Source organism: Panthera leo, chromosome E2 (genome assembly GCF_018350215.1).
Source record: "Panthera leo isolate Ple1 chromosome E2, P.leo_Ple1_pat1.1, whole genome shotgun sequence".
NCBI lineage: Eukaryota > Metazoa > Chordata > Mammalia > Carnivora > Felidae > Panthera > Panthera leo.
Window position 1 is genome coordinate 54,964,367 of NC_056693.1, and position 25,781 is coordinate 54,990,147.

General features: G+C 50.6%; 1 protein-coding gene and 1 pseudogene across 2 annotated transcripts in view; one reads left to right on the plus strand and one right to left on the minus strand.

The window, feature by feature from the left end:
* PLCG2 (phospholipase C gamma 2) overlaps positions 1-25,781 on the plus strand; it is a 156,476-nt gene that overhangs the window by 70,310 nt on the left and 60,385 nt on the right. For both annotated transcript variants that reach the window (XM_042918264.1, XM_042918265.1), the window contains exons 6-14: positions 494-578; positions 2,690-2,773; positions 12,037-12,080; positions 14,667-14,739; positions 19,258-19,359; positions 20,631-20,749; positions 22,413-22,498; positions 24,356-24,476; positions 24,792-24,960. In XM_042918264.1, the coding sequence (XP_042774198.1) occupies positions 494-578; positions 2,690-2,773; positions 12,037-12,080; positions 14,667-14,739; positions 19,258-19,359; positions 20,631-20,749; positions 22,413-22,498; positions 24,356-24,476; positions 24,792-24,960 (883 nt within the window). The remainder of the gene's footprint in view (positions 1-493; positions 579-2,689; positions 2,774-12,036; positions 12,081-14,666; positions 14,740-19,257; positions 19,360-20,630; positions 20,750-22,412; positions 22,499-24,355; positions 24,477-24,791; positions 24,961-25,781) is intronic.
* LOC122208781 lies at positions 12,091-13,186 on the minus strand (annotated as a pseudogene).

Genomic DNA, 25,781 nt, shown 5'->3' on the forward strand with positions numbered 1-25,781 from the left:
CAAGCCCTGCCGTCACCCAGCTCTGACCTCGAGCAGTGTGCCCTCCCCCCTCAAACACCACCCCGTGGCCTGTTCTGAACCCTGAGGGTGGGTGATGCTTACTGTGTTGAGGGGTCAAGTGTAGTGAGGGGTTAGGTAACGTTATTGCCTGGCACATCGCAGGTGCTTGAATAAGGTCAGCTCCTTCCCCCTCGCCCTCTGGCCTTCATCGATCTCCCCTTCGTTTGAACCCCTGGGACATTTCCTATCTGCAAAGCTTTCTGGGCACCTGATACCATGTTCTGCTCACCCTGTGAATCTCTTAAGTGACCTGAGTCCACAGCCATCCCTGAAGTGTGGAGACCAGCCTTGCGCATCGTGGCATCAGCCCCCTTGAGTCCAAGGTCTCTTGTGTCCGGCCCGTCTTCTCACGGGGCTCCTGAGGGTGGAGTGGATGGGAACAGCCTCTCAAGCCCCTCGAGGTGGATAGAGCTGGGGTTTCCCTCTTTTGCAGCATCACCCTCCGGGAGCTGAAGACCATCTTGCCCCTGGTCAACTTCAAAGTGAACAGTGCCAAGTTCCTCAAAGATAAGTTTGTGGTAAGTTTCATGGCTTGGCGTGGTGATTTTGTGAATTTTCGGGTCGCTTAGCCTTTGAGCCCCGCTGAATGGTGCCCAGGAGGATCCTTCACCTCCTGATTCCTCTGTCTCAGTTGAGACAGAGGGACCCCCTGGAGGTCGTAGGCCCATGTTTGCAATCCTAGCAAACAACATCCTCCTTGAGGACCACGTTTGCAGAGCTGCTTGACTTGGGATGTTCCCACGGTATAGCCTTCCCTTTCCCTCACCATCGCACAGCCTGCTTTCCTTCAAGTAATGTTGAACACGTGGGTTTTTTTGTTTTGTTTTGTTTTGAAACTATCATGGAAGTTTCCTTACGTAGGTTGTCAGGGATGTGGCATTTTGTATGCAAGTCCTCCCAACATACTTGGAGTTAGCTCTTCTCTGCCCACCCCCCCACTTCCCATCCACCCCTGCTCCCCGCCATCACTTAGTTTGTTTATGTTCTTGCATAATGGAGCTGTTGGTAGATCTGTGGCAGGTGGTGACTCTAAGAGTGGGGGTGTAGAGTAGGGCGAGGGGGGCTTTCTTGAGTGCATAAGAACGGAGGTGATGGGTAGGCACCCTTTGTGGTGCTCTGAGAGGTCCCAACCCTTGTCACGGAGCCCAGTGACTCTCCATTCCGCTGGTCCCAATGGCAGGACTCACACGGCCTTGTCAGTGGCAGCCCCAGGTACAGGCTTCCTTAGCCAAGAATGTGCATTCATTTCAGTACCAGTGGGCTCTTGGAAGTGTTAACCCACCTTATGGCTATCAAGCCATCTTTCGACCTGCCTAAAACATTCCAACTATTTTAAGAAGGCCAATGGGGCGCCTGGGTGGCGCAGTCGGTTAAGTGTCCGACTTCAGCCAGGTCACGATCTCGCGGTCCGTGAGTTCGAGCCCCGCGTCAGGCTCTGGGCTGATGGCTCGGAGCCTGGAGCCTGCTTCCGATTCTGTGTCTCCCTCTCTCTCTGCCCCTCCCCCGTTCATGCTCTGTCTCTCTGTCCCAAAAATAAATAAAAAACGTTGAAAAAAAAAAATTTAAAAGAAGGCCGAAACAGAGGTGGGAGAAGCATTCACCATCGATGACCGCATCACAGGAATCTTTATATATATATATTTTTTTAACGTTTTATTTATTTTTGACACAGAGAGAGACAGAGCATGAACGGGGGAGGGGCAGAGAGAGAGGGAGACAGAGAATCGGAAGCAGGCTCCAGGCTCTGAGCCATCAGCCCAGAGCCCGACACGGGGCTCGAACTCACGGATCGCGAGATCGTGACCTGAGCTGAAGTTGGACACTTAACCGACTGAGCCACCCAGGCGCCCCAGGAGTCTTTATGCATTTATTTATTTTGAGAGAGAGAGAGAGAGCGCGCGCGCGAGCTCCCTGGAGGGGCACAGAGAGAGGGAGACAGAGAATCCCAAGTAGGCTCCCTGTTGTTAGCGTGGAGCCCAACATGAGGCCTGAGGCCATGAACCATGAGATCATGACCTGAGCCCAAACCAAGAGTCAGACGCTCAGCCGACTGAGCCACCCAGGCAGCCCCCTGGAACCTGGCTCTTTATCAAGCCCTTACTGAGCAGGTGATACATAGACCTTACTGATTTGGTTCCAGGGAAGTCCTAGGGAGGGTAGTGGTAGTTTTCCCATTTTACAGATGAAGAAACTGAGGGTCTGAAAGGTTCAAGTAAATGACCCAAAGCCATTAAGCAGTTCAGGGGACAAGCCTTGACTGGAGTTGAACTCTTAAGTCCAAAGGCCTGGTTAGTTTTCCCTGGCTTTTAGAATGACCTATATGTACGGACCCTGCTCTAGGTCTAGATTTGGAAATGTCTCCTGCCCCCAGAAAGTATTACTGCCCTTGGGATTCTGGCCGAGACTCTTATTCTGGGGTTCAAGGCCAGGGTCTTACCTGGTGGGACTCCTGGTGGTTATGTTCTCTAGGCAGATAAATTCGGAAACCTGTGAACAGTTTGACTTCAGAAGACTGCGAGTTTGCTTTCAGCCAGTGCTGTCGAAGGGCGGTCCTGCCTGTTAATAGTGGAGCGGTGTTCTTGTAGGGAACCTCAGAGACCGAGTGGTTACTTTTTCTTTTAATTTACAGGAAATCGGCGCTCACAAAGATGAACTCAGCTTTGAGCAGTTCCACCTTTTCTATAAAAATCTTATGTTTGAGCAGCAAAAGTCGGTAAGACGATTCTTGGGCAAATGATCAATGATGTTTTCGTTTCCCCTGTGTGTCAAAGTCCAGCATGCTCCTAAGAAACCCACGAGAAGCGTTGAGTGTCCCTTCTAGTCAAGGAAGTAGACCGTGGGAGTGGCTGCGACTCACTGTTTGTGTCCGTCAGGTTGGCGTGAGAGAGCTGAGGGGAAATCGGAGCGGAGGGAAATGGCTCTCTCATACCTTCCTGGTGGGAATGTGACAAGTCTGGTTGGAATTTAATCTGAGCCTATTAAGTTCAGCTAACTCCACTGCATGATCTCATTCTGCAAAGGAAATTTATCAAATTATGAAGAGTAACCATCTCTGGGTAGAGGGATTATGTGTGTGTTCCTTCTTTTTATGCTTTTATTCATTTTTTAATGAGAATAATTTTTCATTCGGATAATATGCCATTTTAAAATAAGATGTGCATACATTTTGACCTGACGGTGGCATTTTGGGGACTCTGTTTTAGACAAATAAGGGCACTGGGACCTAGGAATTGAGTGGTAGAGTGTTTATTGCAGCATTATTTATGCCAGCAAAATAGCTGGGAGCCTTCTGCATGCTTCTCAGGAGAGAAATGGCTGAGTAAACTGTGGTCCATCCATAGCTCACAGCATCATGCAGCTGATTATGAAGCCTGAATCTGTGTGTGTGTCGATCTGGAGGGATGTTCATGGTGTTTTGTGAGCAAAACCAGCAGCAGATTCACATGAGGAACCAGGTCTGATAAAAAACAAAACCAAAATCTGCCTAGAGTAATCCCCCTCCATATGTCTATGTGTGTTTTTATGTTTAATGTTGATTTCGTGTATGCACTGAAGGGGTTTAGGAGGATGGGCAGGAGAGATCACTGAATTTTTCTTTGCACACCCCTGTTCTCTCTGACTCATTCCAAGGAGTACATTACTTTTGCAATAAAAAGAGAGTCCCATAGGGGCGTCTGGGGGGCTCAGCTGGTTAAGCATCCGGCTCTTGGTTTCTTCTCAGGTCATGATCTCGAGGTTCGTGGGATCGAGCCCCGCATCAGGCTCTGTGCTGGCAGGGTAGAACTTGCTTGAGATTGTCTCTCTCTGCCCCTCCCCTGCTCTCTCTCTCTCTTTCTCTCTCACACATACATTTTAAAAAATCCCATAAAGCGTAGAGCTTAAAAAGAAGGATTGTTCATTGCAGTGCATGGAGCACAGTGCCTGGCAGGCAGCACTCATCCCGCAAGCAGGAGGTTGTTGGAAAAGGGCTTTGCAGGTAGCAGGGGTGGGTCCAAAGCAGGGAGAACATAGGACTTGGAGCCAGAGGATCTGGTTTCTCCTATGAGCTGTGTGATCTGGGGCTGGCCACGCACGATTCTCAGCCTCAGTCTCTTATCTGTGTAATGGGGGCGGGGATTCCCACCGGGCTCTAGGCAGCACTGAATGAGGGCTGGGGGTGGGGCAGTGAAGAGTGCAGGCATTTTTAAGTGATGAGCATGAAAATCCTGAGAAGACACTTAGTAATTGCCTTCTGCATGCAGGCCTGCAGGTGGGCACAGGGTGAGGCTTTCTGATGGGTCACTGCTGGCCGTCTGCCTACATTGGGAAAAAATACATTCTTTAATAGAGTAAAAAAATTCTACTTCACTGGGGTTGTTTTCATATATTACTTCTTGATTTGCCAAGGAGAGTAGGAAGACTATAAGCTTTGGGGATTGAAAGACCCGGATGTCAGCCCCTAAATTGGCCTTGGCTGACCAGGTGATTTTGAGGAAAGACAACTTTTTCTCTTTCACTCAGCCACCTTTATAAAATAAAGGTATTCAATCAAGCCGTTGCTTATAAAACTTTAAAAATTATGTAACTTTCCTCCTCCTATTTTTTTAAGTTTTTTTGTATTGTTATTTGAGAAAGCGATAGAGAGCAAGCAGGGGAGGGACAGAGAGCGAGGGAGACGGCATCCCAGGTAGGCCTCACACTGCTAGCACAGAGCCCGATGTGGGGCTCGAACTCACAACCTGCGAGATCATAACCTGAGCTGAAGTCAACAGTCAGATGCTCAACGGCCTGAGTCCCCCCAGGCACCCTGTTCCCCTTTTTTATATGAAACCTTAAAAAAAAAAAGCTGGGGCGCCTGGGTGGCTTAGTGGGTTAAGTGTCTGGCTTCAGCTCAAGTCATGATCTCGCGGTTTGTGAGTTTGAGCCCCGTGTCGGGCTCTGTGCTGACAGCTCAGAGCCTGAGCCTGCTTCGGATTCTGTGTCTCCCTCTCTCTCTGCCTCTCCCCAACTCATGCTCTGTCTCTCTCTCTCTCTTTCACAAAAATAAATAAACATTACAAAAATTTTTTTTAAAAACTGCATACAAGCTGATCAAAACACTTCTTAGGCCAAAATCTGTAACTTTGATTTATAATCAGTTCTTGAGAACAGTGAAAACCTTTGATGACAATGCACAAGTGAAATCCAGAATGACAATTGGAGACAGCAATTGTCTGCAGTTGACGAGGATTGAGAAGAAGCTTGATTCACTCCAGATAAGTAGTTGCAAACAATTGTTTTTATAGTCAGTTGCCTTGAAATTTCAGGATGCTGTCTCATCAGACGGACGGCAGGCGAAGCTTGAGAACAAGGTTTGCACAAAAGCTGTTTAATCTGCCCGCAGGTTAATCTGCCCAGCAGGTTAGCCTGCTGGCGGTCTGTTTCCACTGTGATAAAATTCCACCTGAGACTTAATTCAACCTGCACTGTTGTTAATGTCCCTTTTTAAGGCTAATGCGTGTGTGTTTGAGAGGGAGAAGGAGGAGAAAGAAAGTTGAGTCTGATTTCTGCAGAATCCCTGAATCCTCTGGGGGTGTCTTTGATTGCCCGGTTTTGGGTGGGGAGACGCCCCATCTGTACCAGAGGCTGGCTTCTGTTGGCCAGAACGCCACCTTCAGCCTGCATTCTGTTGTACTTGGCCTAATGGTTTAAGTGTTTCTTGAAATGAATTGCCTACATTTAAAACTCAAGAAGTTTCATATTAATATCTAGATTTTTCTGTTGCTTTAAAAAAAAATGGACATCTGGCTATCTCTGGGTCTTTCCTGAGTTCCCCACGGGGATGTATGAGTAGAAAGGAAGCGTGCATTCTCTGGTTTGCCCCAGCTCTCACCCACCACCCATTTCTCTCTGCTAATTTACCTTGCCTACCAGGCCCCACCACTTGATCTCCACCACTGGAGGGTATAACTGGCTTGGAATTTGAATAACAAAACCCCAAGCTTGATAGATAGTTAGTGGCCAGCTTGAGAAACCTCACTAACTCTTGTGTAGGTAAATGCCCCTCCCCTACTGTTAGCATATAATTTACTTCCTGGGCTCCTTGCTGGCTGCACAGAGGAGAGAAAAGCAATAGATATATGCTCTTACAGGATCAGCTGGATTTCCTAGGCTCTTCTGGGGAGATAGGGCTGTTTAGGGTGATGGACAACCCCCAAGCCTAGACCCAGGAGTGGGTTCGTGCTCAGCAGTACCTGTAGGTTTCCAGCTTGGGGTAACCAGTTCCTCCTTGTGTCTAACCACCTGCTTACATCGCTGCTGTCAAGACTCAAAGCTTCTAAAATTTGGGTAGCAGCAGGAAGAGAAGAAAGTTAATCCCATGTGTTTCCCCGGGTGATGGGCCTCTAACTAGGTTATACTAACAATATTATAAAAAAAGATCCTTAGCGAACCTTTCCTAAGTGTGAACTACACGCTGGGTGCTGTGCTAAGTGCTGTACGTGCTCTTAATCCTCTTCCCAACTGTGCGAGACCTACCATTATTAGCCCCATTTTACAGATGAAGAAACTGAAGCTCAGGGAAGCTACTTGCTGGAGGTTATACAGCTAGGATTTGAACGCTCCTCTGCCCGACTTCAGTGCCCAGCCACTGACACGGCTTTTTTAATTTTTAAAATGTTCTCACGAAAGGGAATGTCAAACACGTATAAGCAGAGGCAAAGGTATGCGAACCCTCTGTGGACCATCACAGCTTTAGCGATGATCAGCTCATGGCCATCGGGTTTCATCTTGCCCTTGCCCACTTCCCTCTGCTCAGATGATGTTGAAGCAAACCCAGCATCGTATTGTTTCTTCCTTAAATGCTTTAATACCCAGCTTTGTAACTGCTGCCTTGCTGCCTCCCCACCAGACAAGCGAAGTCCCCCTTGGTCAGTGATGGTGGGGCATCGGGCATCATCAGCGAGGACAGCTGGCTGGTTTCCTTCCTGCTTTTGGTCCGGGACTTGAGTTTCACCTCGGTGGGGTGTGGCGTTCAGGTTGCTGTTTATCTGTCTGTTTTTACGCCCTGCCCTTTCAGACGATGCATCCTCTGGACCCTCCAGTAGATTCCTTCGGAAATGTGCTACGGTTCCTCGTTAGCCAGATAGCAATATCACGTATGATGCAGTTTCTGGGGCTCAGGCATTCTGGCACGCGTTGGCTGGATTCTCTGCTCTGGGGTCTCACGGGATTTTAGCTGGGGGCTGTGGTCTCATCTGAGACTCAAGTGGGAAAAGATCTGCTTCCAAGCCCATGAAGTTGTGGAACCTTTAGTTCCTTACAGGTGTAGGATTGAGGGTTCAGTTCCTTGTTGTCCAGAAGCCACCCACAGCTCCCTGAGGGATGGGGCTCGCCTACATGGCTGCTGGCTTCCCCAAAGCTGGCAAGACAGTTGCTCACTCGTATACGGCATCATCATGTAGTCATAGACGTGTAATCGCGTGCACCCATGCCTTTTGCAAGTGGCAGGGATAATGCAGGGCTGGAGGGAGGAGGACATCCTAAGGCCGTCTTCAAAGCCTGTCCACCAAGGGTTCCCATAAACCCAAGATTTGAAGTTGCTCTCCAGCGGCTCACAAGTAGTAATCACACAAACTGTGTCCCGTGCCAGTCAGAGAACAAGTACCCTCCCACCCGTGCAGGGTACCAGCAAACAAGCACTCACTGCCTCCTCCCGCCCATTACTATCCCCACGGGGTCTGAATGCAGGCATCCTCTCTTGCTTGTTTGCCTGTTCTAGAAAACAGCTGTAATTTTTTTTAAGGTGGCAGTAATCTTCCCTTAGTGTTACTTGTAGCTGAGAGCAGCCTTAAGTGTCCACACCCTCAGTCTTGTCTGTTGTTTGGGGGTGACAGCGCCCATCCTCCAGGCTCGGTGAGAGGGTTAAAAGGGCTCAGAGATAGCGGTCACCCCACAGAGTGTCCTGCACACAGCTGGCCCTCAGAACAGCCTTTCATGAGGCAGAATGCCACACGGGGGAAGGAAGCGCTGACCTTTGGTGCTCCCGCTCTCTGTCCTGCTTCAGAAAGACCATCTCGGTCAGAATCGGTGGCTTTCCCAGAGTGTCCTCTGACCGCTGACCGTATTGAAGCAGATGACCGGGCAGCACTTGATAGGAAATTCATTTCTGATGTTTGAATAAATGGTATTATAAGCAAAGTAATGTTTTGTCTATTACTTAAAAGTAAGACGCACGTACAAAGAAAAAGATAATTGAAACGCCTGCAAAGCTTCTACGATTATACCTGGGATTATACTTTTGGTAGAAAGACTAATGTTTATTCTTCTGAGTTTTACATGGGTGTGAGCGTATGACAAGTGAGTCACATTCTGTGATGGTATGCTGGCTGAGGCTTCCAGGGACAGGGAATGTGGCACATTATTCGAATTGGCAGCGAGGAGGGAGAAGGACCCACCGTGCACACGTCGGCAGTGACCCTCTGGTTAGCTTTTTCTGTCACTGCCACTTTCCCCTTGGCCTCCTGGAACCAAATGGCTCAAATGAGCACAGCATGTGTAGGCTGAGTTACAGCCTGGAGGGTGCCCCTGCCATATGGGGAGACTCAACTCCTTGACCTCGATTCCTCTGGGCTCTTGCTTCTGTGGTCCCCATCCTTGGGCACGGCCCCTTCCCTTGTCTAGCTGTAACTGCCTCTTCTCCTGGGACTCAAAAGTCAGAGGTGACTTTTTTCGTAGCCTTTAAATTTTTCCTAGAGAAAATTAATTGACCCATTATTTTCAGCATTCATTCAACAAATGTTTGAGCCAAGAGGGCCCAGTGGTTAGCAAAACAGACATCTCTCTTGACCTCATTGATCCTCTGCTGGGGTGAGACGGGTCAGGACATCACCCAGAGTCACACGGGGCCCCCGACATCCTGGTTTAGTAGAATTTGACCACATAACCCTACACGGTAATGGTAACATAATCTAATTGCTGTCTCTTCACTCTGTGTGCCTTGTAGCATCTAGAATATTCTTCTCTCCTTGCTAGGATGTCATTATTCACTTTGTGTGCATTTGCACGTACTGTGAAGGCCACTGGAGATGAACCAAGGTGGACGGGGGCTGAAATTGTGGCCCCTTGACATTCTGGGTATGTCATCTGAAAACAGCTGCTCATCCTCCCGGAGCCTGTTTTTTGTTGCCAAAGTGGGCTTCGCTTTACTGTCTTCTGGGTGGGATGGGTGCCGGGGGTAACTGAGGTCGTGGCTGCCTCGTGTCAGCTCCTGACAAGCCATTAGTTTGTCAGGGCTGCCGCAGCAGACCCCAGCTAAGTGGCCGAAGAGAACAGACCTCTGTTCTCTCCCAGTAAGGGTGCTGACACCACTCAGCTCCCACTGAAATCTCGGGGGGAGAATCTCCTTGCCTCTCTCCCCACTTCTGGTGTTAGCTGGCCGTCCTGGGCGCTCCTGGCCTTGGAGACGCATCGCTCCAGTCTCTGCCTCCGTCATCACGTGGCCGCCTTGCCCTGGTCTGTGCCGGCCTCCAGGTGTCCCTCTTTATAAGGACTCCAGTCATTGGACTAGGGCCCACCGTAATCCGGCAGGACCTCGCCTTAACTCGATCACATCTGCAAAGACCCTATTTCCAAATAAGGTCCCGTTCACAGGTGCGGGGGGCTTAGGGCTTGCACAGATCTCTCGGGGGACGCATGTAACACATGCTATACTGTCTTCCATCAATAGAATGCCCTCCTTGACGCATGTCCTCTGACTGCTGCCTCATTTCTCTGCCCCGTAGAGTGACCTCTTGCAGGAGCGCCATCGACCTTGCTGTCCCCCTTGCCTCCCTCCCTGCCCCAGCCACGTTCCATGCTTCTCACCCCACGGCAGTTGATGTTTTCCTAAGACCAGTGACCTCCACATCAACAGAGCCACTGGTCGGTCCTGTGGCCTTCATCTTGCCTGCTCCATGGCGTAGATCACTGGTGACTCTCTCCTGGATATCGTCACTTGGCTTTGAGACACTGTGCTGTCTTCATTCTCCTCTTACCTCACTGTCTCTGCACTCACACGTTCTTGGCTGGGTCTCTCATTTCTTCGTGTCCAAAGGTTGGTGCGTCCCAGGCAGGGCCAGTGTCTCACCGGACTTGCCCGTCTCACTGCCAGCTTGCTTTGCATCTCCTGCTGGAATGTTCGGGAGAGGCCTGGTGACACTCCTCCCCTCCCCCAGTCTTCACTGCAGCGAATGCGTGACTGGCCACGCTGCTGGATGCACCCACCCAGGAATCTTCACGCCTTCTGTCTTCGGTTCCCCATCACCCCTACCCTCAGGCCTACGCTATTGCCTTGCGTCTGTGAATTCTGTTTCTGCTACCCAAGAGGTGAGCCTCAGGCTGGTACTATTTGCCTTTTTGCCTCCAGTCTACCCCCTGTCCCACTCTGTGCCCTGTGGGGGGCTCATTCCCACAAACTCATTCCCAGGTGTTCTGCCAGCAGGTTCAGCAAATGGGCGGATAGGGATGGGGGTACAGGCGTGCAAGAGGGGAAGCTGGGGTGTTTCTCCCCGTGTTTTCTGGCTCTGGAGGCCTCTCTGCAGTCGGGGCACCCCCTCCTTTGGCCCCACTGCCCGCCTGGCTGAAATGGGGTGGAGCTTTTTGTGTGCTTCCTTGAAAAGAAGTAAAGGAAAAGACTGGCTTTAAGGATCTCATAGCATAGATAATTGAGGATAAGTCTAGACCCGGCTTTCTCCAGGTGTAAGGAAACCAGTCTCGGGGTTTGGGTTTAGAAGGGATCTGGCCTGAAGCGCCGTGTCGATCTAGTGATCTAAGTGCCAAACATCCAAATAACAGCACGCACTGCCCCAAATCCCTTCTTTTTTTTTTTTTTTTAATTTAAGAAATAGCTATGCTGTCAGTTACACGTAAATAGAAGGGAGACTTGTGAGCTCTTCTGAAAGCAGCTCTTAACCTTTCTGGGTGACCCATTTCTTTGAGATGCTGATTAAAGCTGTAGATCATCTTTCCAGAAATAAAAACACATACGTGCACAGACCAACGCAGACCTCCTGATGCTTCCCAGGGGCCTGTCCATACCTTCTCTGGAACGTTGGTTTTCCTTGTATCATCCTGGACTCCAGGCAGTTTGGCTAAAGGACTGGGGAGTCTAGACTGGGAGTTGTAGTTCTATCATTAGCGTTTGTAACATGCCAGTGGCTACGTGTCCATCTGTGCCCTGAATTTCTCAAATGCTTATCCAGTCATAGCCTGATTAAAAATTATTAAGGTAATGCTACCTAACCGGAAGCAGGGACAGTATGGGGGGTGTGTGTGTGTGGCCATGAAGGGCAGGACCGAAGCTGCCCAATACTTCTTTCCTTCTCTCGAATCTGAAGATGAAAAATTAGCTCGCTGCAATATTACCGACGGGAAATGCAGCAGTGAGGGCGTAGAAAAGGCTATGCATTCTCTGGTGGGGGCGCTGGTCCGGACAGTTGTTTGGAGAAGAGTTTGGTGAATCTGTCAAAGTTAACAGGCACACACCGTACCCAGGTGCTTCCCTGTCTACCCAATGGAAATATTTTGTGCGGCCGGGCAAAAATACACAGATACATGGACACTCTTTGTAACGCTGGGTCTAACAGCAGAACATCAGTGATGTCCGTATTATGGAATACAGTGTGGGTTTTCATAGTAATGATGCAGGATGATTGAGGAGCAGAATAATAAAGCCTAAAACACAGCTAAAAGTTTGGAGACATGGATGTAATATGATAGGATAAGGTATAATTAAAATGAATATCCACTAAACAGATTCTAGAAGGCAACCTATCAAATTACTAAGATTGATTGCTTCTCAGGAATTAGACTAAGAAGGGGGCGAAGAAGACTTCTACCTAAGTTTCTGTCATATTCAAATATTACAAGTCATGCCAGTTATAATTGTTTAATTAAAAAACCCTGTCCATGTGCATGAAGTGGCTTGACTTGTCTCATGTTCTTATTTTGTGTGTGTTTTCCTTCTGTTTTCTCTTTCAGATTCTTGATGAATTCAAAAAAGATTCTTCCGTGTTCATCTTGGGGTGAGGCACCTCTTTTGGGTTATTGTTGTTCAGGGCAGCTGTGTTGGGCTTGGGTGCCCGTGTGGGTCCTCCCAGCTGGCTCCAAGTGGGGGGGCACCTCTGTGGGCACACGCTGATCTCCACAGGGGCAAAGTCTCTCATTGGGAAATTGGCTGTCCTGAGCCCTTGGCATGGATAAACGTGAACAACAGCAGGGTTTGTGGAGTGGTGGGAGGGTGGGCCAGCAGGTTCTGCAGAGACGCCTGTATGCTTTAGGACCTGCTCTCCCAGAAATGAGTTTTGGAGATGCCTGGTTAAGCAGATTTAAGTGAATTAAAACGAGTTGAAGCATATAAAGTGCTTCCTGTGGTGTGTGGGATGGCCAAGGGCTCATAAATAGTGATAATGGTATTATTAAAATGTAAGTGCTGCAGGACTTGTCAGGACCTTTACTATTCTTCCTCATTCCCCAAGTGGGGATTTATGAAATGTTCTGTGATTATGAAATGTTGGCCACGGAGTTAACAGCACCTAGCATGATTTGTGGCACGCTGATCTAGGCCTGCTTTTCAGAACCAGCCCTCACTGATGAGGACACTCTGGCAACTGACCCCTGTTCCTTTCTAAACCAGAAACCTCAAGACTGCACAGTATATATGAAACATCTGGTTTTTATTTTTTTTATTTTTTTATTTTTTGGCTTGTTTTTTTTGTTTGTTTTTTTTGAGGAACAAGAGTCAAGTTCATTTGTTCATTTCTTGCGTTTGAAGCATTCCTCGATGACATCCTTGGCCTGAGACTCTTTGCCAGAGTCCTTAACCACCACACAACTGCAACCAACCACTTCACGAGGTTTTCCCTCCGTGTCAGTTTTACAGAGGCCGACCCTTTCCCCTAGTCTCTTGTTGTCATCAACCTGAATTAGGTTGATCTGGTGCTCAGCACAAAGGGCCTCCACCAACCTGACATACATAGGCTCATCACAGTTGGATGCCAGCACACAAAGATGGGCGAATTCCACGTGCTAGGCCATCGTGGATGAGGGCGGTCTTCAGCACCTCTTGTCAAGCGGTATTAACGTCCGTTACACCCCCAGCAGCAATGCCTTCCTCGGCCACGGCGGTGGGTTACGGATGGAGCCAAATCTTGACCGCACCCGAGCCTCCGCCTCTGCGAGACTCAGCGGCGGCAGGGAAAGGGCAACATCTGGGTTTTTGTTTGTTTGTTTTCTTTTCTCTTTTTTTTTTCTTTTTTATTATATGAAATTTATTGTCAAATTAGTTTCCATACAACACCCAGCGGTCATCCCAAAAGATGCCCTCTTCAATGCCCATCACCTCCCCTCCCCTCCCCTCCCTCCCATCCCCCATCAACCTGGTTTTTAAAAAATGTTTAATTTTTTATTTTGAGAGAGCGCATGTGCATGAGTGGGGGAGAGGCAGAGAGAGAGGGAGGGAGAGAATCCCCAGCACATTCCACACTCAGCACAGAGCCCAACTCGTGGCTCAGTCTCACGACCGTGAGATCATGACCTGAGCCGAGATCAAGACAGATATTTAACTGGCTGAGCCACCCAGGCACCCCAAAACAAATCTGATTTTCATGTAGTATTGTAAGGAAAAAACAAGGGTTAGACCATGAGGGTCGTTAGCAAAGAAGATTGGAAGTACATTCTCAATTAGAGAATGACAATAGACTTTTGGATTCTAAGTGAGTTCAGTAAAGGCAACAGCTTAAAGTGTGTTTTATCGCCTGTGCTTTAAAAGACACCCCCGCTTCCCTCCCCCCCACGTAGACACATTGCAAATTCTAGGGTATAGATTTCCCCTTAAAGCTCTGTTCTACAGAATGCACTTTCCACAGAAGCCAGGGTTGCTCTGCCAGTCCAGTGAGGTCCCACTTTTTCAGTGGCCCCGAACATCCTCTCCATGAGGCCATCTGTCAGCAGGCTGCCGGCTGAGGTGGGGTCTCCCTGTATGCAGGGCGAAAGGTTCTCTCCTCTCAAACGGAAGATTCTCCCAACAGTAGGCCTTCATCTGCTCCAAAGCCTGTGTCTTGTGTCTTCAGGCTGATTCCCCCCACCCTCCCAGAACCTGGGGGGCTTCAGCTGACCCCCACTGCTGCTTCGGAGCCCTGAGTGGCTCAGCAAACTGGATTGTGGCTTCCGAGGAGACCCTTTGATGGAGCCCTGTTTGCTTCTCCAGCATAAGCTTCCCCCCACCCAAATGCTGTCCACATCCAGCCCGACCCAAGCATTTGCTGTGCGGTTCAGGTCTGCCCCCCGCCCCCACTGCTCTCTCCCTCCACCCCCTGCCCCTTGCCCCCCTTCTCTTTTCCCTTAGGACTTGGGATATATGGTTCCCTTTGTCTGAGACCCTTTGCACGTCCTGGCGAGCCCCTCCTCATTCTCTGGGACTCCGTTAGCTGTTGGGTCCTCTGGGTCTGGATTTGGGCCTCTCCCTGTGCGCTGTCCCCTCGTTTCCCCGTTGGCCAGCCTGCCACCCAGCTCCCTGGAGGGACTTACAGGGTGCCTGGTGGCAGGCTGCCCGGTGCACAGCCTCTGTCGATCGTGTCCTCTCTAAACACCCTCCCTTTCCCCGAGGGCAGCAACACCGACCGGCCGGATGCCTCCGCTGTTTACCTGCACGACTTCCAGCGGTTTCTCCTACACGAACAGCAGGTGAGGGCAGGCCAGGGCTGGGGGAGCTGGAGGAGGTGCCTGGGCCGGGTTCTCATCTTCTCACCACCTGCCACCCGGCCGGCGGTGGTCGTGACACATTGGTGCTCCCGTCCGATGCCGCTCTGGTGGCTTAGACTCTGGAAGGAGAACCGCCTCATGTCGGCCCCTTTCCAAGGCACGAATCCAGAAGGGGAGAGTGAGAGTAGTCCGAGGCAGGTGGGTGCCCCGTCTGTTCCCACCTAGCGGGCTTCCGCTCCCTCTCCTGGCTCATCGCATGTGGCCTTTTCCTGGAAGCCTTCCCTGAGCGATGGGAAGATGTGACCGGGCGGATGAGCCTGCCGGGTCCTCTGGGGGATAAAACAGCACAGCCGTCCTTAAACAAATGACACATGGGGAAGTGCTGGTGGCAGAGTGAAGGGCTTTTGTGTCGGGCAGTAGTTTTCCACCAGAGTCATTGCACCAAACGGGGGGTTGGGGGCATGTCTGGAGATGTTTTTGGTTGCCACAAGTGGGAGGGCTCCTGGTACCTCGTGGGTAGAAGCCAGGGATACTGCCTGACATCCTGAAATGCACAGGTCACCCAACCCCAAACGTCAGTAGTGCTGTGGTTGGAAAAACTGAGTTCGACAGAGAGAAACGTGAGATCCTCTTACTAGCTGTGTGACCTTGGGCAGGTGGTTTGACCTTTCTGTTCCCCAGTTTCCTCTCTAAGTGGGGATGGGAGCCCTACTTTCCAGAATCGTGGGGTCAGAGAAGATTGCAGTGATCTTTGTATGTACGTATACATGCATTTTTGTGTAGATACTTAAAATTTTTTACATCTGTCCCTGGAGTTGTCTTTGCTTCCTCCTTATTTAATTTTTTGGTTTTGGTGTTTTAATCGACTTTATTTTTTAGAGCTGTTTCAGGTTCGTAGCATTCCAGTTCATTGGCTTCTCAAGAAACTTTTTACTCCAAAACAGCTCAGACATGTGCAAGAGTAGACAGATAGGCATCCTGAGCCACCGCGTACCCATCACTCAGATTAAGAAGTTACAAACGTTTCCCCAATTTTATTTCTCCTGTCCTCCACCTCCACACCCACGTGCCTCCCCTCCCCTCCCCTTCTTCTTCATTTCTTTAGTGGAATAATCTAAAGCAAACCCCAGGCTATGTATTATTTCCTTTGTAAATGCTTCAGTGCATCTCTCTTACAGATACGGACTTTTTTTTTTTTTTTCCACAAAACACGACCACAGCAATCCTGTTCCACAATCCACACTAAACTCGTTAATGTCACCCAGCGTATCTCCCATGTTCAGATTTCACTGAAAGTAGAGCAATGGACAGAGACACACAACCCGGGGCAATGCCAGCCACACGGAAGCCCAGGCAGAGGGGGCAGCTGTGGTGGTGCCTGATAAAGGGTGACACCCTTCCCCCGTGCAGGGTTCAAGGAGAGCGCCTGAGCCTGCAGCTGTGCGGTGGGGTGCAGCGAAGGGGCACGTGCATTCTCTGGGCACCTTACATGCTGGGTCTGTGCCACCAGCGTCGTAAAGCAGAGAGAGGCACGCGGTTTTCTTTTTCGCCTTCCTCTTTTTTGCCCTAACTACTCAGTTTGGTGGGAAGCCGTTGAGGCCAAATCCCTGGGGACGAGTAGCCTGATCCCCTAGAATTCACCAGCTTGTGCTGCTTAATTTTACGACACCCACACCGGCCCCTCGGAGATCAGGACCGTGGGTCAGGAGCATAGCGCAGGAGATCTCTCTCCCCAAGTGGGGAGTTAGAACCCAGGGGGCCCCTGATGTCAAGAATGGGGACACTGAGCCGTCAGTCTTGCAGACCCTTAAGTCCCGTGTGCCTGGCTCTGTGCGATGCTGGCAGGAAGCAGGGCTGCTCATCAGGGACATTTGTTTAGGGTGATGGGTGCTCACCCGCGGAATACTCACGGAGGCCCCATTGGGTGTGCAGATCTGTGCAAGGTTTTTAGGGAGCACTTCGTCAATAGGCGATTAAAATGAAAACTTTGAAGAAAGGTTTATATACCTCAGTTAAATAACTGCCCTCCTAGGAACTCACCCTACAGAAGCAATGGCAGAGTTCTTAATAGGAGTGAAGGCCTGGAGCTCACCTAAATTCCCACCGGAGGACTGGTTACATGTGCCACAGGCCAGCCCTGGCAGGGGATGGGTGCCACTGTCGAACAGGTTGGGGGCAGGGGGAGGGGGTCAAAAGGAAGACTCCAGAAGTGATGTGCCTGGGTTGGTCTCGGGCTCACTGTTGGGGGGCAAGTTATTTAATGACTCAAAGCTTCAGCTTCTCCACTCACATAACATGGAGAGTTTACGTATGTACCTTCTGGGGCTGCATGAGCTTAAAACGAGCCGCTCCGTGAAAAAGGTTTAACGCAGAGCCTGGCCATACAGTCCGTGCCCAGTGCTGAGACTCTCATCCCCATTTCGTCTGTTTTGCTTCTCGTTTTCATGATCGTAGCTGCCTGGCACCCCACCCCACCCCACCCCACATAGATACATTTTTATTTATTTTTAACTCCCGGAATGTTGGTATTTTATCCTCCTTTATGCAGAAGATTTTATTCACAGCCAGGTTAGTTCCACGTTAAGCTGGCTCAGCCCCTGTGCCTTTTAATAAATGCAAAAGCGTTGTATGAGAAGGAACTAGGAAGCCCCTGGCCTTTGCGGGGGGGGGGGCACCTAGGTCTGGCGAGGCGTTTGCATTAAGTATCCCTATGATTTGAGTTTTATGTTCCAGTATTCAAAGATCGTAGCGCCTGGTGTGTGGATGAGCCGGCCGCTCCCAGCCTCCCAGCTACTTTGTGTCCCTATCCAAGTAGATTTGCAAACATCCACAGTAAGGTTCATTGTTGGTCAGCCACCCACGTGCCAGCGGGGCCATCTCTTTACCACCTTATTTGTATCTGCCCTTGCCTTTTGCTTCTTTCAGACTTCCCGGTCTGACCCTTCCCGTCCAACCACACACACATCTGGTAGCACATTTGCTTTTATCATCCTGAAAGGTAGAGGTTTTAGCGTATTCAGAAGCCATAAAACATTAGTCACAGTTGAAACTATGTCATGTTTCGTCTTTTTGTGCATCTTTTTTGCCTATGAGTGTATGGGCTTCTAGGGATTAGAGAGGAAAACAGTACAGTTACTTCATATCATGTGTTCTTTTTCTAATGGGCTTCTGAATTTCTTTTTTTTTTCAATTTTTTTTAATGCTTTTATTTATTTTTGAAGGAGAGAGCATGAGCAGGGGAGGAGCAGAGAGAGAGGGAGACATAGAATTTGAAGCAGGCTCCAGGCTCTAAGTGGTCATCCCAGAGCCCGATGTGGGGCTCGAACTCACGAACTGTGAGATCGCGACCCAAGCCGAAGTCGGACGCTTAACCGACTGAGCTACCCAGGCGCCCCGTGGGCTTCCGAATTTCTAAGTGGTAGAAGCTGTTTTCGAACGGCTGAAGGTATATTTCAGACATCATCAACATCTGAGAAGCATTACTTGGCAGACTCTTTGAAAAGAGGACATATTCTAGGTCAGTTGGTTTGGAACCTCCACTCTGCTGCTTACCAGCTATGTGAACTTGGGGTTGTCATGTGACATCCTGAGCCTCTGTTTCCTCGGCTTTTAAATGACAGTGGCAACGAATGAGGTGCAGAGTTGCATGGACTGAGGTGACCACAGGAGGAAGACAGTTGTTTGCACAAGCTGCCAGGATCGGAGCACCTTCTAATGTTTGTTTATTGTTGAGAGAGAGAGAGAGACAGAGACAGAGCATGAGCAGCGGAGGGGCAGAGAGAGAGGGAGACACAGAATCCAAAGCAAACTCCGGGCTCTGAGGTGTCAGCACAGAGCCCGAAGTGGGGCTCGACCTCCCGAACCATGAGATCATGACCTGAGCTGAAGTTGGATGCTTAACCGACTGAGCCACCCTCGTGCCCCAGATCAGAGCACTTTCTATGTACCAGATGCTATGTTAAGCACATAGCCTTATTTCCTACAGTCTCTGACAGAAAGTCTGTGCATAGGTGTTATTCTCATGTAATAAATGAGACACGGAAGGGGCATGTAACTTGCCAGGGTCAGCCAAGTGGCCAACCCTGGCAGTCTGACATAACTATGCTCCCAGCCTCTTCAGGCTAATAAATGTAAAGGGCTAGCATAGGGCAGGAGTCGGCAAACTATGGCCCATGGGCCAAATCTGGCCCACCACTTGTTTTTCTAAATAAAGTTTTATTGGAACACAGCCATGGCCATTTATGTATGTATTGTCTATGGCTCCTTTTTCAGTACAGTAGCAGACTTGAGTGGTTGTGACCCAAAGCCTAAAATTTACCCTCTGGTCCTTTACAAAGAATGCTGGCCAGGCACAGAGTAACGTGTGATATGCAGGCGTTGATCGCATACGCGTTCAGAACAGGTTGGTGTTTGGGTCTCTGATGGAAACTGGATCCTGAGAGATGAAGAATTTTGCCATTCCCCTTTCTGACGACTTCTTGCTCTCGTTCTCATTCCAAGGAGGTTTGGGCTCAGGATCTGAACAAAGTCCGCGAGCGGATGACAAAGTTTATCGATGACACCCTGAGGGAGACCGCCGAGCCCTTCTTGTTTGTTGATGAGGTGAGTGGGCTTCCTGTCAACGTGGCTGGGCCTCTTCGATTGATGTCTGTGACGTCTGATGTTCCTTTTTTCCGGTTCTCTTCCCTTGGAGGGCTTTGCTGTGAGAGCTGCTTTTCTTCTAGGTTCTGAATTCTAGCCTTCTGTTGTGCTCATCCTAGTCCATTCGGCTGTGGAGCCTGGGTGGGTTCTTTGCTTCTCCCGCTAGAGGGCATCTGCCGCCAGCCTGTGGCTAACAACCTAAGCACGGCCAGGAGATTCGAAGGTTGATGGGGCTTCTGCACCTGCCCCCTGCCCCGTGTGAAGCAGCAGGGGATGGACGGAGAGGAGGGTGGGATGGGGAAGGGGGGGGGGGGGTGCTCCTGCCTCGTGTAAGCTTGTGCCCAGGCAGCACAGTGTAGCACCCGTGTGACTCAACCTGATTTTGTTTTTAATTATTTTTTAACGTTTATTTATTTTTTGAGACAGAGAGAGACACAGCATGAACGGGGGAGGGGCAGAGAGAGAGGGAGACACAGAATCGGAAACAGGCTCCAGGCTCCGAGCCATCAGCCCAGAGCCCGATGCGGGGCTCGAACTCACGGACCATGAGATCATGACCTGAGCCGAAGTCGGACGCTCAACTGACTAACCCCCAATCTGATTTTTTTTTAAGGGGTGAGGAAACTTCCTGCCTGCTAGATGTTAGGATACTGGTGATGTTTTTTGGCGCTGGTTGGGTGCCGGGTTCACAAAAGTTCATGGTGTTATTACGCCTTAAAACTTCTGCGTGGGAAGCCTATACTCTTTTCGTATCAACTATTTTAGGATACACATTAAAAAGGAAAATACCACACAGGTCAGCGAAAACACGTGTCCATATATCCTGCCGAAGTCTGAGCGTCCTGCGTTACAAACTTGGGTAGGGGCGCCTGGGTGACTCAGTTAAGTGCCCCGACTCTTGATTTTGGCTCAGGTCATGAACTCGTTCGTGAGTTTGAGCCCCACGTCAGGCTCTGCACTGACAGCACAAAGCCTGCTTGGGCTTCTCTCTCTCCCTCTCTGCCCCTCCTCTGCTCTCTGTCTTTTCCTCTCTCCCTCTTAAAGTTAATAAAGAAACAAAAAAAAAAAAAAAAAAAAAAAAAAAAACTTGGGTACCTGAGGCCTGGAGACCATCTTCTCTGAGTTGATGTATCAGAGCCACCATTTCTCCGTTGTTGGCATAGACGGGAAAGATGCAGGCACCGTCGGTCCCCCTCATCGGGGTGATGATCTTGTCTCTGTGACTCGCCTAGTTCCTCACGTACCTGTTTTCGCGGGAGAACAGCATCTGGGACGAGAAGTACGACGTCGTGGACATACAGGACATGAACAACCCCTTGTCCCATTACTGGATCTCCTCCTCACATAACACGTGAGTTTCTTGGTGAGCCCGTGATGGGCCCGGCAGCCAAAGGCAGTGTGGTGGGGTGCCGGTGCCCTGCTCTTGGAAGCGCGTGGGAGCGGGCAGGGTGCAGGGCCACGTTGCTCAGACTGGAATAGACACAAGCTTCTGGAAGGGACATGGGAACACACCCCCCCTTTCCCAGTTGATATTTGCAATAATCGTGTTTTCTCTGTGGCCCTAAGAAGCAGGTTGGCAAAGCTGGTTTTCACGGTTTGGACATCTCCTAGTAGTCACAGCAGAGCAACTGAATTAGTTATTGAAGTGGTCCTGACTGGGTCTATACCCTGTGCTGGGCACTGGGGATACAGCATTGAAGAAAGAGGGAGCCCTCTCCTCATGTCCTTGGAGGGGGAAAAGGCCTCCTTTGATTTAAGGATGAACAGGAGTTGGTGAGAGACGAAGAGGTGGTGAGGCAAGGAGGAACAGCATGTTCAAAGGTCCAGGGGCATGAGGAATGGAGCGGGGTTTAAGACGAGACTCTAGAATCCAGGAGGGTGAATGATAAGAGAGCAGGACAGCGGTTGTGTTTGAGTGGAATCTGCCAGAGAGCAACACGTTCCAATGTTTGCAAGATTATCCTGATTGCAAAAGAGAGGGTAGACTGGAAGAAAGAAATGGATGTTGCACCGAAGTTCCAATATTTAATCTGCCTTGTAAGGTGAGAAAGTGAAAGTCTTGGGGCCTGGGCATCATGAGAGCTACAGGTTGGTACCTTTCCAAGGGTCGTGCCAGACAGGAGTCAGAGAGAAGGCATTTTGGGAAGGTAAAGTCTTTTTCAGGGGCAAAATGATTGCATGGTTCTCTCTTTCCCACCATGTCCATTGGCTTAGAGTGGTGAATTCTACCAAATCCAGAGGATAGTTAAGGAACGTGAACTCTTAAAAGGGTGGGGGGTGGATGTGGTGAGGAGGAGAGTGCATAAAACTCTGCTTTTTATTAAAATTTTTTAAATGTTTATTTGTTTTTGAGAGAGAGAGAGAGAGAGAGAGAAAAAGAATGGGTGGGGGAGGGGCAGAGACAGAGAGGGAGACACAGAATCCAAAGCAGGCTCCAGGCTCTGAGCTGTCAGCACAGAGCCCGACATGGGGCATGAACCCACAAACCACGAGATCATACCCTGAGCTGAAGTTGGACACTTAACCAACTGAGCCACCCAGGCGCCCCAAAATAGGCATTTTTATGTCAGTTTTGGTAGACAGAATTCAAAGTCTATTGAGTTCTAGCAGTGGTTGTTGAAGATCTGTGCTTGGCCTGGAGCCCTGAAACGAAAACAGTGGCCCAGCATTGGACTGAGGGCCTAGTGGACACCATAGCGGGGGCGGGTATGAATCGATGGCCATATGTCCGTTTCATTCCTGATACACTTTGACCGAGTGCTTCTCCAAAGAACACACAGCCTCGCCCCTTCCCTTGGATTGCCAAGGTGGCTACTGTCCACATCCTGCGATTGTGGCCTGAGTCTAAGGCTCGTGACTGGTGTGGCCACACGATTGCATGTGTCCGGCCCAGATCCCGACCGCCGATCTTTCTAGACAGAGTTGAGGATGTTGGGCACCTGGGCTGAGAAGTTCCCCAGGACTCCCCGAGGTGCGGGCCTGTCCCCACCCGGCCGCCGCCTCCCGTCCCTCAGGTACCTCACCGGTGACCAGCTGCGGAGTGAGTCGTCCACGGAGGCATACATCCGCTGCCTGCGCATGGGCTGTCGCTGCATCGAGCGTGAGTGCCCTTTTCCTGGTGCAGGTGATGGTGCTGCTGAACTGCAGCCTGCCGTGGGGCTGCTTGTCGCCTTTCTTGTCCAAAAAGCCTGAGTCATGGGGATGAGTGGGGCAGGCCAAGGGAGAGCCCAGGTGCTCATAGCATCTGGGTGGGAGATGTGGCCTCCAACAGCCAGGGAGGGACCTTTTCCCAGAGAGTTTCCCCCCAGGGCAAGCGGTGGTGTTGAGCCTGGCTGGGTTGGAGTCAGAAACCCTTGGGCAACAGATCTGGGCATCTGATGCAGCGGCAGGGCTGGGGGAGGCCAGTACCTAAGCTTTGTTAATGTTCCTCTCCTCCTCCAGCTTCCTTCTGGGCTGTTTTAATTTATTTTTTATTTATTTTAATTCATTTTTATAATAATTATTTATTTTTGAGAGAAAGAGAGAGAGAGAGACAGAGCTGGGGAGGGGCAGAGAGAGAGGGAGACACCGAATCGGAAGCAGGCTCCAGGCTCTGACCTGTCAGCCTGGAGCCCGACGCGGGGCTCGAACCCACCAACCGTGAGGTCATGACCTGAGCCCAAGTTGAACGCTCAACCGACTGAGCCACCCAGGTGCCCCGCCCCCTCTTCTGAGCTGCTTTTGGAGGAAGGCTAGAGCCCTCTGTGTTTCGCAGCTGGCCCAGCCATGGGTACCACCCAGGATGTTCTTTTCATAGCTGGTCACAGACACCCCGACATAGATGATCCAGGCCCTTAGAGACGTCCAGCCGCTTCTCCTTTCTCAGCCCTCACCCCCCCTGGCCTGACTGTACCACCACTGGCCCGCAGGTGCATTGGGCTGAGAAAGGGCACAGAGAACTGACTTAGGCTCCGATTTTATCACAAACACTCACCGTGGCATCAGACTTTAATGGCAGTTGTTCCTGTAGACAGTTGACTAAGTGTATACCACCCTGCCTTCCAGGAAAAAGCAAACGTGAAAAAAGCTATCAGCTCCTACTTCCTCTGGGGGTTGAAAATAGAGGGGCTGTTCACCTTTTCTGTTGGGATGTTTTACCAGAACTTTAAAAAAATAAATGTCTCCTTGTTCAGTATTACTTCCACTAGCAGAAAAAGCAAGCCAAGTGAAATAAGAAAAAAAAAAAAATCCCACGTTATAAATATCTTCTTTAAAAAGAAACATTTAAACTAGTTTCTTTTGGACAAATGTGTCGCATTACAAAGGGACCTTTATTTATTTTTTTAAGTTTATTTAACTTTATTTTGAGAGAGAAACAAACACACAGCGTTACTGGGGGAGGGGAGGGGGGCGCGGGTAGAGACAGAATCCCAAGCAGGGTCTGCCCTGTCAGCACAGGACCTGAACAGGGGCTCAGTCTCACAGACTGGGAGATCATGACCTGGGCCGAAATCAAGAGTCTCGTGCTTAATCGATTAATCCACCCAGGCGTCCCAGTGAAGTTTATTTACTTTGGAAGAGAGAGAGAGAATCCCAATCAGGGTCTGCCCTGTCAGTGCAGAGCCTGATGCAGGGCTCGAACTCATGTACCTGTGAGATCATGACCTGGCCTAAATCAAGGGTCAGGTGCTTAACCAACTGAACCACCCCAAAACCCCTACAAAGAGACCCTTAATCAAGCAACCCAGATCTTCCTGTAACTGCACGGGTAATGCATGCACACAGGTAACGTGGGTCCTCACGTTGCCGGTCCCTGAAGGGAATTTTTGGGTGTGGCCCCCCGTGTCGTAGGATCTGAGCCACGTGGGGGCTGCGGCCAACCTCACAGCCGCCCCCCCCTGCAGTGTGCCTGCCGTCAGTGGACTCTCGAGGCGGAGAGTGACGGGCAGGTGTTGAGGCTGCACGTCTGTTCCCTCAGTGGACTGCTGGGACGGGCCCGATGGGAAGCCCATCATCTACCACGGCTGGACGCGGACCACCAAGATCAAGTTTGATGACGTCGTGCAGGCCATCAAAGACCATGCCTTTGTCACCTCAAGGTTTGTGGGCTTGATTTGCCGGTGGTTCATCTTTAAGGGACAGGTGGACAGACGCCCCTTCCTGCCCCCCCACCCTCCCACATCCGACACGCGCAGATACACATCCGCCAGCCCGGTCTCCATCCTGGCTGGTCGCTGCCAATGTCTTCCACTGGGTGTTGGCGCCCCCTGCAGGCCCAAAGTGCAAGTCCCTCCCTGGTTCTAGAGCCTGGAGGAGGCTAGGGCTGGGACTCGAGTGACCTCTGCTGCCCGCCACCCCCCGCCCCCCGACTCTCCGCCAGCCTGTTGAGCTGAGCTGGCTCCTGCCGCCCGCAGCTTCCCGGTGATCCTGTCCATCGAAGAGCACTGCTGTGTGGAGCAGCAGCGCCACATGGCCAGGGTGTTCAAGGAGGTGTTTGGCGACCTGCTGTTGACAAAGCCCACGGAGGCCAGTGCTGACCAGCTGCCCTCGCCCAGCCAGCTGCGGGAGAAGATCATCATCAAGGCAGGTGACCTCGGGTGCTGTCGTGCATTCAGGAGAGCCCGTGGCTCAGAGCACAGGCTCCTGGTCCCACCAGCTCCCCTTACTGTCTCTGTGAGTGACACTGGGCAAAGCCATTTAACCTCTCGGTGCCACTGTGTCCTCACCAGTCTCGGGAGGTTCATAAGAGAACCAACTGCGTTGGCCGTGAGCGTCCATTGAGAAAATGTGCGCACAGTCCTTAGGACTGGCCCCTGGGCCGTAGCAGGTGCCATGTAAGCGTTAACTGTGGTTCGTCCGTTCTTGGGGCAGACCTCCACCGCACCCGTGGTGGAGTCAGGTCTCTGTGCTGGGGGTGTTCCAGTGACCCAGACTCCCTTCTTGACTTCGGGAGCTCCCATTCCAGCGTGTGAGATGGACTGGAGGTGGACAGTTGCCCCAAAAGGCTGCGTGCACTAACGGGATGAAGAGGGTGGTTTGCCAAGTGCTGCGGGGAGAGAGGAGGGACCAGCCTTGTCTGAGAGTGCAGGGGTGTCGGGGAGAGGGGTGATGCTTGGGGGTCTGTATTCCTTGGACAAAGAAACCAGATACACAGTGGCTTAAAGCCCGGGAGAGACCATTTCTTCCTAAGCTGAGGGAGAGTGTTCTAGAAGGTTGAGCTGTGGCCCAGAAGGCTTTCCAGGGACCCAGCATTCTCTTTTCGTTCTCCAGTCTCCCAGGGAAAACTGGTTTTCAGCTGGGGTTCTATCGATGCCCAGCGAATCTGCAGTTAGAATTAGGGTTGGGGTAGCATGTGAACTTCGGGGAACAATGTTGCCTCTTTATTTTTATTAACCTGTAAGTAA